Genomic DNA, 17,086 nt, shown 5'->3' with positions numbered 1-17,086 from the left:
GTTCCTCATTTTCTTCTTCTTTTTTAAAAAAGTTATTGAAGTATAGTTGATTTACAAAGAGGTGTTGATTTCTTCTGTATAACAAAATGACTCAGTTATACAAACATATACATATATATATACCTTTCCATTATGGTTTATTACAGAATATTTAATATATTTCCCTATTGTATTCATCCTATGTATAACAGTTTGTTGCTTATCTATTCTATATATAATAGTTTGCATCTGCTATCCCTAAACTTCCACTCTCTCTCCCCCTCACAGCCCCTCCCCCTCGGCAAGCACAAGTCTGTTCTCTATGTCTGAGTCTGATTCTGTTTTGTAGATATCAATTGTGTCATATTTTAGATTCCACATATGAGTGATACCATATTCGTCTTTCTCTTTCTGACTTTGCTTATTATGAGAACCTCTAGGTCCATCCATGTTGCTGCAAATGGCATTATTTAATTCTTTTTTATGGCTCAGTAATATTCCATTGTATATATGTACCATATCTTTATCCATTCATTTCATTTTCTTTATTTTTGAGTTTTATGTTATTATTATTATTTATTTTTTATTAATCAATGAATTTATTATATTTATAGTTGTGCAATGATCATCACAATCCAGTTTTATAGTATTTCCATCCCACACCTTCTCTTGTTTCTTCTTTCTCTTTAGCAGACATGTAGACTGTTTACTCTTTGCCAGGTATTGTGCTAACCCCCTATTAGTTTTCACTCATCTACAACCGAAATAAATCTCATCCTATTATCATGACCACTGTACTCATTTTGAACTGGGGAAATTGTGATTCAAAGGATAGGTGGTATTCCCAAGGCTGTGTGGCCACCAGGTGGAAGTTTGGATGCACATTTGAGCATATCCAATTCTGAATTGTCCACCAGGGTCCTCTATCACCTTACACAATGTTAAAATGGTGGAAGTCTGGAAGAAGAATTGTTTTTTTCCCCCTGTTACCCAAGAAATATCCTGTAAAAGCACACAGATCTGAGCAGATTTTCATAGCGGTCACTTGACTGGGATGACAGCCCTTGATAGGGGAGACTGGTCATTGCCTGTGGGGTAGATTCCATCCCTTGACACCCATAGTGGTTTCATACCACAAAGCCTACTGCTGTCAGTGACTCCTTTCTTAGGGAAGGACTGGAAATCAAGGGGAAAGTTGTGCCCCCTATGCACTATAGCAGGGCCAGGAGCTCATTTGTAAAGCACCAGAGAAGCCATGGGGTAGATTCCATCCCTTTACACCCATAGCGGTTTCATACCACAAAGCCTACTACTGTCAGTGACTCCTTTCTTAGGGAAGGACTGGAAATCAAGGGGAAAATTGCACCCTCTATGCACTATAGCAGGGCCATGAGCTCATTTGTAAAGCACCTGGAGAAGCCACTCAACCAGGAGGTCGTGGCTCTACCTGCAGGTGCCTTAGTTCTAATACTCACCTGTCCTCAACTCCCTGTCTCTCAATTCCATGGATCAATGTCCTGCAGATACTGTAAGCTAGGGCTCAGATTTTGGGCCATCTGACTCCAATACCCATGCTCTTGTTGTATGCTCTGAAACATGTTGCCTTAAACAGGAGGAGTGATCCTGGAGGGAAATCCTCAAAGCAGATTTCTGCCATTGCCAGAGAACCAAGAACCTGGGTATGGGCAAAGGCACACCAATATGAGGACCTTCTCCTTCAGATATAATTCCTCCTTTGGGAGAAGTTGGAGTTTCTAAGATGTGTCCCAGTCATCAGCTGTCTGTACACATTCTGTCCCCTTACATGTAGCAAACGAGGTTCCACAAAGGCTGTGCCTGTCAGTGACTGATTCCTTGGGGACCCTTGGGAGATGGAGGAGAAAAGCTGAATCCCAGATTCTGTGCAAATGGGGACACTGCTGGAAAACGGTGGGCTGCAGGGCCAGAGCCCCATTTCCCAGGAGGCTACGGCCATGTGGAAAAAGGTTGAAATGGGAGCTCCCCTTTCCTATCCTTGTTATCTCTGTCTTTCTGGCCCAGGACTCTTGGTACTGCTGCTGCTGCCATGGGGACCTGCAGCCCAGAGCACAACAGGTGAGTCTGCCTAGCCAACTCCACTGGTGGGGCAGTTGGGGAGTGCATGCCAGAGTCCAGGTCCTCTCATTAATAGGGGGAAAATGGAGGCTTATTTTGCAAGTGAGGTGCATACATTGTTTTCTGGGAATAGAGAAGTAGTTTCTTCTTCCCTGAATGCTCAGAATGTTCTGAATGCTTCCTGTTTTGATGGCAGTCAGCTCCCCTCCTCTCTCCCTCCCTTCCTCTGCTCTTGCACCCCCGCTGCCAGCTGTTTTCTTTCCTTCCTTGAGCCTTCTGACCATGGTCTCCGTCGCTACATCTGTCCCCACAGCCTGTGCTCGGTGGTGCCCTCCAAACTCCTCATGTGTCAACAGCACTGCCTGCCGCTGCCTTCCGGGATTCAGTGCTTCATCTGGGGAGGTCTTCACTAGCCCCTCGGACAGTTGTGATGGTACAGTGACCTAGGGGTAGTGGAGGGACAAGCAGAGATTGTGGGATACAGCACAATTGCAGGAGGGATATGGGTGTCGATTGGGGGCCTAAGCCTTTGTCCTCAGACAAGCATCAAGAACAAAAAAAAAGTCACTGTATGCAGATGACATGATACTATACCTAGAAAACCCTAAGGACTCAACCCCAAAACTACTTGAACTGATTAATAAATTCAGCAAAGTAGCAAGATATAAGATTAACATTCAGAAGTCAGTTGCATTTCTGTATACCAGCAATGAAACATTAGAAAAGGAATACAAAAACACGATACCTTTTAAAATTGTACCTCACAAAATCAAATACCTCGGAATACACCTGACCAAAGAGGTAAAGGACCTATATGCCGAGAACTATAAAACTTTAATCAAAGAAATCAAAGAAGATGTAAAGAAATGGAAAGATATTCCATGTTCCTGGATTGGGAAAATCAATATTGTAAAAATGGCCATACTACCCAAAGCAATCTACAGATTCAATGCAATCCCTATCCAATTACCCAGGACATTTTTCACAGAACTAGAACAAACAATCCAAACATTTATATGGAACCACAAAAGACCCAGAATCGCCAAAGCCATCCTGAGAAACAAAAACCAAGCAGGAGGCATAATTCTCCCAGACTTCAAGAAATACTACAAAGCCACAGTCATCAAAACAGTGTGGTACTCGTATCAAAACAGAGAGACAGACCAATGGAACAGAATAGAGAACCTGGAAATAAACCCTGACACCTATGGTCAATTAATCTTTGACAAGGGAGGCAAGAACATAAAATGGGAAAAAGAAAGTCTATTCAGCAAGCATTGCTGGGAAACCTGGACAGCTGCATGCAAAGCAATGAAACTAGAACACACCCTCACACCATGCACAAAAATAAACTCAAAATGGATACAAGACTTAAATATACGACAGGACACCATCAAACTCCTAGAAGAAAACATAGGCAAAACACTCTCTGACATCAACATCATGAATATTTTCTCAGGTCAGTCTCCCAAAGCAATAGAAACTAGAGCAAAAGTAAACCCATGGGACCTCATCAAACTGAAAAGCTTTTGCACAGCAAAGGAAACCCAAAAGAAAACAAAAAGACAGCTTACAGAATGGGAGAAAACAGTTTCAAATGATGCAACCGACAAGGGCTTAATCTCTAGAATATATAAACAACTTATACAACCCAACAGCAAAAAAACCAATCGATCAATGGAAAAATGGGCAAAAGACCTGAATAGACATTTCTTCAAAGAAGATATACAGATGGCCAACAAACACATGAAAAAATGCCCAACATCGCTGATTATAAGAGAAATGCAAATCAAAACTACCATGAGATACCACCTCACACCAGTCAGAATGGCCATCATTAATAAATCCACAAATAACAAGTGCTGGAGGGGCTGTGGAGAAAAGGGAACCCTCCTGCACTGTTGGTGGGAATGTAAACTGGTACAGCCACTATGGAGAACAGTTTGGAGATACCTTAGAAATCTATACATAGAACTTCCATATGACCCTGCAATCCCACTCTTGGGCATCTATCCGGACAAAGCTCTACTTAAAAGAGACACATGCACCCGCATGTTCATTGCAGCACTATTCACAATAGCCAGGACATGGAAACAATCCAAATGTCCATCGACAGAGGATTGGATTCGGAAGATGTGGTATATATACACGATGGAATACTACTCAGCCATTAAAAAGGATGACATCATGCCATTTGCAGCAACATGGATGGAACTAGAGAATCTCATACTGAGTGAAATGAGCCAGAAAGACAAAGACAAATACCATATGACATCACTTATAACTGGAATCTAATATCCAGCACAAATGAACATCTCCTCAGAAAAGAAAATCAATCATGGACTTGGAGAAGAGACTTGTGGTTGCCTGATGGGAGGGGGAGGGAGTGGGAGGGATCGGGAGCTTGGGCTTATCAGTCACAACGTAGAATAGATTTACAAGGAGATCCCGCTGAATAGCATTGAGAACTATGTCTAGATACTCATGTTGCAACAGAAGAAATGGTGGGGGGAAAAACTGTAATTGTAATGTATACATCTAAGGATGACCTGACCCCCTTGCTGTACAGTGGGAAAATAAAATAAAATTTAATAAAAAAAAAAAAAAAAAAAAAAAAAAAAAAAAAAAAAAAAGAGAAATGCAAATCAAAACTACCATGAGATACCACCTCACACCAGTCAGAATGGCCATCATTAATAAATCCACAAAGAACAAGTGCTGGAGGGGCTGTGGAGAAAAGGGAACCCTCCTGCACTGTTGGTGGGAATGTAAACTGGTACAGCCACTATGGAGACCAGTTTGGAGATACCTTAGAAATCTATACATAGAACTTCCTTATGACCCCGCAATCCCACTCTTGGGCATCTATCCGGACAAAGCTCTACTTAAAAGAGACACGTGCACCCGCATGTTCATTGCAGCACTATTCACAATAGCCAGGACATGGAAACGACCCAAATGTCCATTGACAGATGATTGGATTCGGAATACTACTCAGCCACAATGGAATACTACTCAGCCATAAAAAAGAATGACATAATGCCACTTGCAGCAACATGAATGGAACTAGAGAATCTCATCCTGAGTGAAATGAGCCAGAAAGACAAAGACAAATACCATATGATATCACTTATAACTGGAATCGAATATCCAGCACAAACGAACATCTCCTCAGAAAAGAAAATCATGGACTGGGAGAAGAGACTTGTGGCTGCCTGATGGGAGGGGGAGGGAGTGGGAGGGATCGGGAGCTTGGGCTTATCAGACACAACTTTGAATAGATTTACAAGGAGATCCTGCTGAATAGCATTGAGAACTATGTCTAGATACTCATGTTGCAACAGAAGAAAGGGTGGGGGAAAAAATGTACTTGTAATATATACATGTAAGGATAACCTGACCCCCTTGCTGTACAGTGGGAAAATAAAAAAAAAAAAAAAAGAGAGAGAAAGGGAAAAGATATGCTGGTGGAGAGATAAAGGAATAAATAAACCTGTCTTCCTAGAGAGGGAGGGGCTGGGTGTCCAGGAGTGTGGAGTCTATGCCTCAGTTTGTTCTTTCAGGCCTGGCGAGGGGGATACAGAGCTTCTACCCACCTCTCGCTTTGCCATGTCTAAACCTGGGGTGTCAGCCAGAGGGCCAAGAAGAGCAGAGCTGATTGCACAACCTTCAGGAGTGGCTTGCTCCAGCTGCAGCCCAACCTCAGCAGTATTGCCCGAGAGTCTAATTCTTACCAAAAAAACATGGAATATGCATCAGGACCAGTTTTAGGGAGTCAAGTAGGGAATGATGATCTCTGCCTTCAAGGAACTCATGCCTTTAGGATATGACCCTTTGCCCTGCTGTGTTCCAGATATCAATGAGTGTGCACCACCCGCGGCCGTGTCCTGTGGAAAGAATGCAGAGTGCCTGAACACGGACAGGGGCTACCACTGTATCTGCACCCCAGGATATGAGCTTGCTTCTGGGGCACCAACGTTCAGGAATGAGAGTGAGAACACCTGTCAAGGTATGAATGACCCTGCATCTTCTACCTCTCCATACATGAGGTTTAGGGTCACCAGAATCATTCCTGAAGCATCCAGGGGCCAGGGGCTTGGTTACAGGTGTAGCACTCAAGTCTGAGTTGGGACAGATGTGCTTGTGCCTGTCCCACCTGCACAGAGAGCGGGTGCATGAGCCAAGGGCCCAAATCCTAGCTTTTCTGTGTGTATAAGACACTGGTGAGGGTACTTATTCAGAAGTCATTGTTAACATATCAGATGTGATAATATTGTGATCTTGGGTATGTGTTTTATAGAGTCCCTATATTTCATAGATACAGATAAAAGTAGCTTTGTGTTTTGTTAACTGTGTGATCTTGGACAAGTTAAATCACCTCTCTGTGCCTCAGTTTACCTATCTGTAAAAAGGGGCTGACAATGGTGCTTGCCTCATAGAATTGCTGGGAAGGTATCTGAGATCACAAACAAAAAACAGTGATGGCTTTTGCATTTTATTTTATTTATTTTGTCCTTACTTTATTTATTTATTTTTTGGCTGTGCACACAGCATGTGGAAGTTCCCAGGCCAGGGATCAAACCTGTGCCACAGCAGCAACCTGAGCCACAGCAGTGACAGATCCTTAACCCACTGTGCCACCAGGGAACTCTGGGTTTTTAAAGTTATAATCATTATGATCTAATGTACCTTCTCCAGGTTGTGCATCCCTGGGGATGTGCCCCAGTATGGGGGCTCAGTGAACAGATGTCCTGGTCTAAACCCTCACCAGGGACCCAGGAGGAGCCTGATCTCCTCACATCACTAGGCTTTGCTTCCTTTCCAGGGGGAGCAGGCAGGCTTCAGGCATCTACAGGGACAGATGGCACCAGCAGTGACCAGATGGAAGCCACAGCTCATCAATAGAGGGGGTTAGAGCTGAATATTGAGGATGGGGATAGGAGGAGAGTGAAGGTGAGAGGTGAGGAGGAGGCTGAGCCCAGGGTCCAGAGGACTCTGAGGGGGGTCCGCAAGCCCACCCTCTTGCAGAGGAAGGGCCCCAAACCTAATCCCAGCCCCTTCCTTCCTTCCCTGTGGAGGGAGGATAGCAGATCCTCCTGGTGGGAGGCCAGAGGGGACCTCATCTGTGTGGAGGCACTGCTGGTTCCCAGGGGACTCTGTGAGTGGATGTTGTACTTGAAATATGTGGTCTGGCCAGAAGACAGAGCCTTCGTGTGAGTTGGAAAAAGGTCCCTCATCTTGTGAACACCGTGTTTGAGGAATGGAGAGTGAGCCACTTGTTTCTTTGGTCAGATATCCTGGTGCAGTGAGCAACCTGCACAACTGCACATGGTGGTCATGTATTTCACTCAGTGTGCTTGGACTGGGGGTGCTGCCCATCAACTGTTGTGAGCCCCTGCAGAGTCATGGATGAACTAGAGGGAGGTGGGAGAGGACCCAAATGGACCGTGAGTTGGGTGACAGGGAGAGAGCAGTCTGCTGGTTTGGACCAGGGTCTGCTACTGGAAGACCTAGATCTGGAACTGGTTCAGCTGGACTGTCTGTGCACCCCCACCTCTGCATTCTAGCCTTCATCGCATCAAAGGATGTGTTCACCCATGTCCTAGATGTGGGGTCTGCTGTGGGCATGAGACCGGGCCTGCTCACTGGGTTTCTTGTCCCACCTTCTCCAGGCATCAGAGGACAGTCTTGGGTACCTACATAGTCTCCTGACCATCTCTGAACCCCAAGGCTCAGAACTGTCTGTGGAGGGTCATTTTTGGATGTTTGGAACATTCCCCCCACCACCACTTGGCATCTTATTTGTGTAAAACGAAAGAGAGATCGACATTCAAGATACTCAGTGAGCTCACAGCATCATGTGTTCCAGAACAATATCCTCTCTGTCATAGTCAGTGACTGTTTGGGTGAGACCTGCCCACACTGGAGGCCTCTCAGAACCCCTGGGTCATGGAGAACCCTGGAATACTTTCCAGAAATGTGGGAGGAGGGAGAATTCAAGGGCAGGCCCATTTCGCCTGGCCAAAAATCCACTTGGAGAAGATGCATCCTGGCACCTTAACCTCATTTCTCAGCTGCTCAGCCTTCCATCTATTTTCCCCATGCAAGGTCCCACCCTGACCTTCCCCAGTAATTCCAGTTCATGGATCTGAGGCAGCTCTGATGACTGGTGCTTGGGAGGATGTTGTGTCAGGAGTGGGCAGGTTGATGCCGACCTCCTCCCTGAAAAGTCAGATGAACAAAGAGGCTTCCATTCAAGGAGGCGGAGGGGTAGCGGGATGGACTGGGAGTGTGGGGTGAGTAGATGCGAACTATTCCATTTAGAATAGATAAACAATGAGGTCCTACTCTACAGCACAGGGAACTATATCCAACCACTTGTGATCGAACATGATGGAAGATTGTACAAGAATAAGAATGTATATCTATGTATGACTTGGTCACTTTGCTATACAGTAGAAATTGAAACAACACTGTAAATCAACTATACTTTAATAAAAATAAACAAATTAATAAATAAAAAGGGCTTCCATCTGGACCAGATGACAAGAGAGGTTGTCACTGGGGACCACTGCCCCTGGCCTGACCATCTACTGAAGAGATCAACCCAGGCCTTATGGTGACCCAGACCACTTGGGGACAGAAAATGGAGGCTGAGCCCCACTTGCCAGGGCCCATAGATCTATGTCCCTAGTGGGAGGCCAAGGGCTGAGATGACAGAGATGCCTGCCACCCATCGCCCAGGAGCACCTGCTCCCTATTCCAGCTACTCAGCCCTCATCTACCACGGGCCTTGCTCAGGTGTGGATTTTCACCACTTCCTGCCAGTCTAGGAAGTACCTTAATGGGAATAAGAAAAAGACACCTTCATAGCCCCAAGGGTGCCTGGCCACATCAGCCCCACTGTCCAGCATGGCCTGGTGCCCATTGTCTGGACAGCCCTGGCCTTTCATCCTTATTTTTCATGCTGGTGCCCAAAAGTCTCATCCTTGAGGGGCTTGGCTCAGGGTGGGTCTTGGTCCATCTATATGGAGCTTGAGTCTCATTACCATGGATGGGAGAGTGCTGTTACCAGGGTCATCAGGACTCCAAAGAAAAGTCAGCTGGCAGCCCTGACCCTGGGGGAGTCAGGACAAAGTCCACCACTGGGAGCCAAGATGGGCCCTTCTCAGGGTCCACAGCACTTCCCCTGCACTTGGTTCCCAGAAAGGCACACCCTGGGCTTTGTCCAAATACTCAGGCTGGAACAGAGACAGTCGTGATGTCCTTACCCCAGCTGGGAGCTGTCCAGGGAGGCAGAGAGAGATAAAGCTGGCAGACAGGGGGGACTTGGGCCACTTCTGGATAAGAGAATGTCTGGGCCATTGTGCTCACTCATAGGATGCCTCCATGGAATTTAGAAAAGGCACCCATTCACCAGGGAAGAGAAAGTGAGGCTTTCTGTATGCTTCTATGCCAGGAAACATGGCCGACCCCCAGTTGGAAGGCTGTCCACAGCAGTGGGCATCCATCACCTTCTCCTTCCCCTTACAGACGTGGACGAATGTCAGCAGAAACTGAGAATCTGTAAAAGCCACAGCATCTGCATCAATACCCAGGGCAGCTACATCTGCCAGTGCCTACCCGGCTTCAAGCTCAACCCAAGGGACCCGAAGCTGTGCACAGGTAGAGGCCCTGGGAAACCAGGGAGGCCAGACTGGACCTGGGGAAGGAGCTGAGGCAGTTTATGGAGCCCAAGGAGGATGTAGAAGCACCTCAGGTTCCCGCAAGGCCAAGAGCCTGCTGAGGCCCGGCCCAAGGATTCACCTCCCTGAAAGATCCTTCCACAGGCCAGGGAGGTGGCAGAGCCTTCTGAGCCTGGGCTTTCTTTGTGGAACCCTTATGAGCACACTTTAGACCTCGCCTCTTCCTCATCTGTCACATTTGAGCAGAGGAAGCTGTTATTTCCTTTTTGCAGAAGGGGAACCTTGGTCCAGGGCCCAGGAGGGAGCAGGCAAGAGTCCTTGGTGGGGAAGGCCAGCCCCCAGGACTCAGTTTCCCTCCTTGTCTCCAACCATAAACTAGGGACCCTGGTCCCTGTTTCACTCATCTTTCAGGGAGGCCACCATAAGGTGCCTTGAAGGTGAAGTTAAAGTTCACCAGGTGATGGCGCCTGCTATCACAGTGGGGTCCTTGAGACTAGGTGATGAGAAATGGGTAACATGAGAAGTGGAAGGGAGGCCTGACCCTCTGGCTTTGTCCTCAGATGTGAATGAATGTACCCCGGGGTCAAACCCATGTCACAACTCCACCCACTGCTTCAACCTCGTGGGCAGATATGAATGCCGCTGTCGCCCTGGCTGGAAACCGATTCCTGGGGACCCCAGCAGCCCAAAAGACATCGTCTGCGAAGGTTCAAAGCCCAGATACCATACTTCTGGAGACCCACACTCAAGACATCTCATCACATATTCAGTGGCACCCACACCATCCAGGCAGAATGAAGACTGTGGGAGCTCTGCTGTGCCTGCCATCAATTCTTTTGAGGCTAAATGTGAAAAGAATTACGGGGTCCTGGGGAAGGAGCTGGGATACTAAAGAGGAAGGTTCCAAGGCAGCAGCTAATTACAAACTGGGATGAAGATAGTTCAACATTTTCACAAACTGTATATCTGTATGGGGCTCACCTGCTGTGTGTCAGCACTCTGCACACTTCCCACAATTCACTTCAGCATCTGTCACTCAAGGATATGGAGTTACCAGCTGGCATCACCTCCTGGAGCGGGGAGGGGTGCTAATATAGGGAAAAGGGGGCAGGGCCAAGAGAGGGGCCTCATCAGGGCTGACTCCCTTCTTTGTGTCTCCAGATAAGGACGAGTGCAGCTCCGGGGAGCATCATTGTCACAACTCCACCATCTGCACCAACACTGTGGGTTCATATGTGTGCCATTGCCGCCGAGGCTGGGTGCCCAAACCGGGATTCCAGAATAAGAAAAATACCACCATCTGTGAAGGTACTTGTCCTGACCTGACCCCAGAGCCTGCCCACAACAAACGCAGACACTCCCACACCTAATGAACCACTGTCCTGTCCCCCACAGAGGTCTCCTTCCCCACCTGGATGCCACCTCCTGGAATCAAGAGCCAGGTGAGTGGACACAGACCCAGGGGCAGGAAATCTCTTGGAACAGCCTATCCATTTCTCCCAAACTCTTCCACCTGCATCCGAGCCTCTCTGACCCCCTCGTCTCCTTTTCCCCAGAGGCTCTCCTGCTTCTTTCACAGACTCCAGGATCTGCGTGGGAACCTCCGTTCTGTCTCTGTTCAGAGCACTATCCAGGTAAGGGCAGAGCCAGGGGAGGTGGAGGCATCCCATAGAGATGAGGGATGCTTTGGGTTGGGAGGAGACACCCCAAAACAATGGTGCACTGCTCTGAAGCCCCACCTCTTCCAGGCTGGGTGGGATGAGTGGACACATATTAGTACTCACCGTTAGACACCACTGTGAACATACTAGTGACCTTTCCTCTTGCTGTTTCTGGGTATTGGGTTTACCTGATACTTGGCATTCGTGAACATGGTTGACCTCTGAGTGACTGGATTCCAGAGGCAAAGACCACTCAGTGAATTCCATCGGGCACTGTCTTTATATCACTCAGTCTCTAGGATCTGTTCTCTGTGGCTGAGCGGGGAACTTCATGCAGCCTCTCTGGCCTGTGGGCTCCTGACTCTTTGCCACCCCCCTTCCCAGGACCTCATACAGGAGGTTGGTGATCTGCTGGAGGGGCCCCAGGACCTGGAAAACCTGTCCCAATCAGAGCAGCAGTTTGTGGCCACTAATCTGCTCCTGGGCCTGGAGAATGCCCTGGGATGGCTGGGCAAGGCCCTGCCCATTGGGGCAGTGACTTTTAGTTCATCTGCCGGCACAGGTAAGTACTTGGGACTGTCCTCCGGCTTCTCCTCTGCCTGTTCCCTGCCTCCTTCCTTTTCCACTTCTTTTAGAGTCACGTGACCATGCTTGTATCTCAGTGTTAATCTCATGAATGAATTAAAATAAAAGGTTAAGAGCAAAATAGTTGAGAGGGGATTAAGAGGTGCAAACTTCCTTCAATTATAAAATAAATAAGTTAAGGGGCTGTAATATATGGCACAGGGAATATAGTCAACAATGTTGTATGGAGACAAGAGCTCCTGTTGTGGCTTAACAGGTTAAGAACCTGATGCTGTCTCAGTGAGGATGCGGGTTCAGGCCCTGGGTTAAAGACGTGGCATAGGTCACAGATGCAGCTCAGATCCAGTGCTGCCATGGCTGTGGCGTAGGCCTGCAGCTGCAGTTCCAGTTGATCCCTTGCCTGGGAACTTCCATGTGCCACAGTGCCACCATAATAAGAAAAAAAGAAAGAAAAAAATATTGGATGGAAACATATGGTAAGTAGACTTATTGTAGTGATCATTTTGTAATGTATTATTATTATTTTTTGTCTTCTCTAGGGCCGCACCCACGGCATATGGAGGTTCCCAGGCTAGGGGTCTAATCGGAGCTGTAGCTGCCGGCCTACGCCAGAGCCACAGCAATGCCAGATCTGAGCCACATCTGCGACCTACACCACAGCTCATGGCAATGCCAGATCTTTAACCCACTGAGGGAGGCCAGGGATGCAACCCGAAACCTCATGGTTCCTAGTCGGGTTCATTTCTGCTGTGCCGCGATGGGAACTCCTTGTAATGTAAGATAATATTGAATCATTGTGTTGTACACCTGAAACTATTATAATATTCTATATCAATTACATGTCAGTAAAAAACAGCAAAATGGTTAAAAAGAAATGGAAAACTGTAAATAACGTACATTTTCATTGTAAAATAAATTATCAGGAGAGGAAATAATTGCAGTGAAGAATTAAAGATAAAATATAGGAGTTCCCATTGTGGTGCAGTGGAAATGAATCTGATTAGGAACCAGGAGGTTGTAGGTTTGATCCCTGGCCTTGCTCACTGGGTTAAAGATCCGGTGTTGCCCTGAGCTGTGGTGTAGGTTGCAGATGTGGCTCAGATCTATTGTTGCTGTGTGGTGTTAAGCCAGCAGCAGTAGCTGTGATTAAACCCCTAGCTTGGGAACCTCCATATGCCACAGGTGCGGTCCTAAAAAAAAGACAAAACAACAACAAAAAAAGATAAAATATAAACAGTTTCAAAAGAAAACAAATTATTCAATTTGGAAGAATATATATTTCGTATTATTTGATATTTAAATATGATTTGTTTTATTGAGATAAAATTCACATAATATAGTCACGTTTTTAACCAGAGTATACAATTCAGTGGCATTTAGTACATTCACAGTTGTACCACCCTCACCTCTATTTCTAAAGTAGTTTCATCATCCCCAAAGTATAGTTGGCATCCACTAAGCAGTCACTCATTTATTCTTTCCTTCAGCCTCTGGCAATTACTTATCTGTTTTCTGTCTCTATGCCTTTGCCATTCTGGATATTTTGTATGAATAGAATCATGCAATATGTGACCTGATAGTCTAGCTTCTTTTGCTCAGCATAATGTTTTTGACATTGTTTCATGTTATAGCGTGTTGTATCAGTATTTCATTCCTTTTTATGGCTGAATAATAATGCATTGTATATGGATATGCCACTTTTGTTGATCCATCCATCCATTAATGGACATTTGAGTGGTTGTCACCTTTAGATTGTTTTAAATGTGCTATTGTGGATATTAGCATACAGGTTTGTGTACCTTGTTTCAGTTCTTTAGGGGTACGTGCTTAGGAGTGGAATCTCTGAGTGATACAGTAATTTTATGTTCAACTTTTTGAGAAGCCACTAAGCTATTTTCCCAGAGTGGCTATTTCTCCATTTTAGATTCTCAACAGCAATGCACAAACGTTCCAATCTCCTCATCCTCAGCAGTACTTGTTACTTTCATTTTGTTGTATTTTTATTATAGCCATTAGTATGTGTCAGGGGACAGCTCATCATGGTTTGATCTGCATTTTCTTAGTGCCTAAAGATGCTTAACATCTTTTCATGTCATTGTTGAATATTTGTCTATCTTTTTTTTGAAAAATGTCTATTCAAGTCCTTTGCCTGTTTTTATTTTTTTTTTTTTTTTTTTTTTTTTTTTATTTTATTTTCCCACTGTACAGCAAGGGGGTCAGGTTATCCTTACATGTATACATTACAATTACATTTTTCCCCCAGCCTTTCTTCTGTTGCAACATGAGTATCTAGACATAGTTCTCAATGCTATTCAGCAGGATCTCCTTGTAAATCTATTCAAAGTTGTGTCTGATAAGCCCAAGCTCCCAATCCCTCCCACTCCCTCCCCCTCCCCTCAGGCAGCCACAAGTCTCTTCTCCCAGTCCATGATTTTCTTTTCTGAGCAGATGTTCATTTGTGCTGGATATTAGATTCCAGTTATAAGTGATATCATATGGTATTTGTCTTTGTCTTTCTGGCTCATTTCACTCAGGATGAGATTCTCTAGTTCCATTCATGTTGCTGCAAGTGGCATTATGTCATTCTTTTTTATGGCTGAGTAGTATTCCATTGTGGCTGAGTAGTATTCCGAATCCAATCATCTGTCGATGGACATTTGGGTTGTTTCCATGTCCTGGCTATTGTGAATAGTGCTGCAATGAACATGTGGGTGCACGTGTCTCTTTTAAGTAGAGTTTTGTCTGGATAGATGCCCAAGAGTGGGATTGCGGGGTCATAAGGAAGTTCTATGTATAGATTTCTAAGGTATCTCCAAACTGTTCTCCATAGTGGCTGTACCAGTTTACATTCCCACCAACAGTGCAGGAGGGTTCCCTTTTCTCTACAGCCCCTCCAGCACTTGTTATTTGTGGATTTATTAATGATGGTCATTCTGACTGGTGTGAGGTGATATCTCAAAGAAGATGTAAAGAAATGGAAAGATATTCCATGTTCCTGGATTGGGAAAATCAATATTGTAAAAATGGCCATACTACCCAAAGCAATCTACAGATTCAATGCAATCCCTATCCAATTACCCAGGACATTTTTCACAGAACTAGAACAAACAATCCAAACATTTATATGGAACCACAAAAGACCCAGAATTGCCAAAGCAATCCTGAGAAACAAAAACCAAGCAGGAGGCATAACTCTCCCAGACTTCAAGAAATACTACAAAGCCACAGTCATCAAAACAGTGTGGTACTCGTATCAAAACAGACAGACAGACCAATGGAACAGAATAGAGAATCCGGAAATAAACCCTGACACCTAGGGTCAATTAATCTTTGACAAGGGAGGCAAGAACATAAAATGGGAAAAAGAAAGTCTATTCAGCAAGCATTGCTGGGAAACCTGGACAGCTGCATGCAAAGCAATGAAACTAGAACACACCCTCACACCATGCACCAAAATAAACTCCAAATGGCTGAAAGACAAATATACGACAGGACACCATCAAACTCCTAGAAGAAAACATAGGCAAAACACTCTCTGACATCAACATCATGAATATTTTCTCAGGTCAGTCTCCCAAAGCAATAGAAATTAGAGCAAAAATAAACCCATGGGACCTCATCAAACTGAAAAGCTTTTGCACAGCAAAGGAAACCAAAAAGAAAACAAAAAGACAACTTACAGAATGGGAGAAAGCAGTTTCAAATGATGCAACTGACAAGGGCTTAATCTCTAGAATATATAAACAACTTATACAACCCAACAGCAAAAAAACCAATCGATCAATGGAAAAATGGGCAAAAGACCTGAGTAGACATTTCTCCAAAGAAGATATACAGATGGCCAACAAACACATGAAAAAATGCTCAACATGACTGATTATAAGAGAAATGTTGAGATTTTAGAGTTCTTTATGTATTCTAATAGTAGATCCTATGAGATATGTGATTTGCAGAAATAGCCTCACATTCTGAAGATTGAATTTTCATTTTCTTCATAGTCTTTTCACTTCCATGAAAAAATAGTTTACATTTTTATTAAGTCTATATTATCTATTGTTTCTTTTGTTACTTCTGCATTTTTTCAGTCATTTACAAGAATCTACTTCCAGAACAAAGACCATAAAGATTTATCCCTATGTTTTCTCCTAAGTGTTCTACTTTTACCTTTTAAATGTAGGTCTTCCACCATTTGGAGCTAATTTTTGTGTATTGTGTGAGGTAGGGGTCCATCTTCCTTTTTTTCCTGTGTGAATAACCAGATATCCCAGCACTATTGATTGAAGAGACTATTCTTTGCCCCCTTGAAAGGTCTTGGCACCTCGTTTTGAAAATCAATTGACTTTAGATGTACAGGTGTATTTCTGGACTCTAAATTCTGTTTTATTGACCTATATGTCTATCCTTATGCCAATACTGTACTGTTTTGAATATTGCAGGTTGGTAGTTAAGTTTTGAAACCAGGAAGGTGAATACTTCAGCTTTGTTTTTCATTTTCAAGATTGTTCAAATATTTGGGCTTCTTACAACATCATATGAATTTTAGGATGAACTTTTCCATTTCTACAAAAAAATGCTGTTGAGATATTGTTAGTATTGCATTGAATCTAGAAATCACTTTGGGGAATATTGCCATTTAAAAAATATTTTCTTCTCATCCATAAACACGGGATGCCTTTCCATTCATTTAGGGGTTTAAATTTCTTTCAGTAATCTTTTGTAGTTTTCTGTGTGCAAGTCTTGAGCCTCTTTGGATAAATTTGTTCCTAATATATTGTTGAAGATTTTACATCTATTTTCATAAGAGATATTGCTGTATAGTTTTTTTTTCCGTGTGATATTGTTCTCTGGTTTTATTTAATGGTTAATGGTGGGTTCATAGAATTATTTAGGTAGTATTTCTTCCTCTTTTGTGTTTTGGAAGAGTTGACAAAGCATATATGCTATTCTTCCTTGGTTGATAGGATTCTGATCTGGGCTTTTCACTTTGGGAAGTTTTGATTTCTCATTCAATCTTGCTAGTTATAGGTCTCTTCAGACTTTCTGTTTCTTCTTCGGTTACTTTTGTAGTTTTGTGTGTCTGTA

General features: G+C 44.4%; 1 protein-coding gene across 20 annotated transcripts in view; it reads left to right on the top strand.

The window, feature by feature from the left end:
• LOC100516420 (adhesion G protein-coupled receptor E2) overlaps positions 1–17,086 on the top strand; it is a 75,987-nt gene that overhangs the window by 3,238 nt on the left and 55,663 nt on the right. For 7 of the 20 annotated variants that reach the window (XR_014837510.1, XR_014837509.1, XM_085012618.1 and 4 more), the window contains exons 2-10: positions 2,020–2,073; positions 2,387–2,506; positions 5,927–6,082; positions 9,607–9,738; positions 10,319–10,465; positions 10,920–11,066; positions 11,154–11,200; positions 11,315–11,392; positions 11,804–11,981. Coding sequence is in view for 16 of the 20 variants with exons in the window: in XM_085012618.1 (XP_084868744.1) it covers positions 2,020–2,073; positions 2,387–2,506; positions 5,927–6,082; positions 9,607–9,738; positions 10,319–10,465; positions 10,920–11,066; positions 11,154–11,200; positions 11,315–11,392; positions 11,804–11,981 (1,059 nt within the window). In the remaining 4 variants the exon portion in view is untranslated. Of the gene's footprint in view, positions 1–2,019; positions 2,074–2,386; positions 2,507–5,926; positions 6,083–9,606; positions 9,739–10,318; positions 10,466–10,919; positions 11,067–11,153; positions 11,201–11,314; positions 11,393–11,803; positions 11,982–12,260; positions 12,481–17,086 lie in introns of those variants that run through there. The other 13 variants (XR_014837511.1, XM_085012621.1, XM_085012620.1 and 10 more) reach the window with 6 other exon arrangements.

Source organism: Sus scrofa, chromosome 2 (assembly GCF_054392235.1).
Source record: "Sus scrofa isolate SSC_HxYL_T2T_F1_AM1 chromosome 2, Sscrofa_HxYL_maternal_Yorkshire_Landrace_v2.0, whole genome shotgun sequence".
Taxonomy (NCBI): Eukaryota; Metazoa; Chordata; class Mammalia; order Artiodactyla; family Suidae; genus Sus; species Sus scrofa.
Note: the sequence above shows the minus strand (reverse complement) of the source record. Positions and strands in the feature narration are given on the sequence as shown.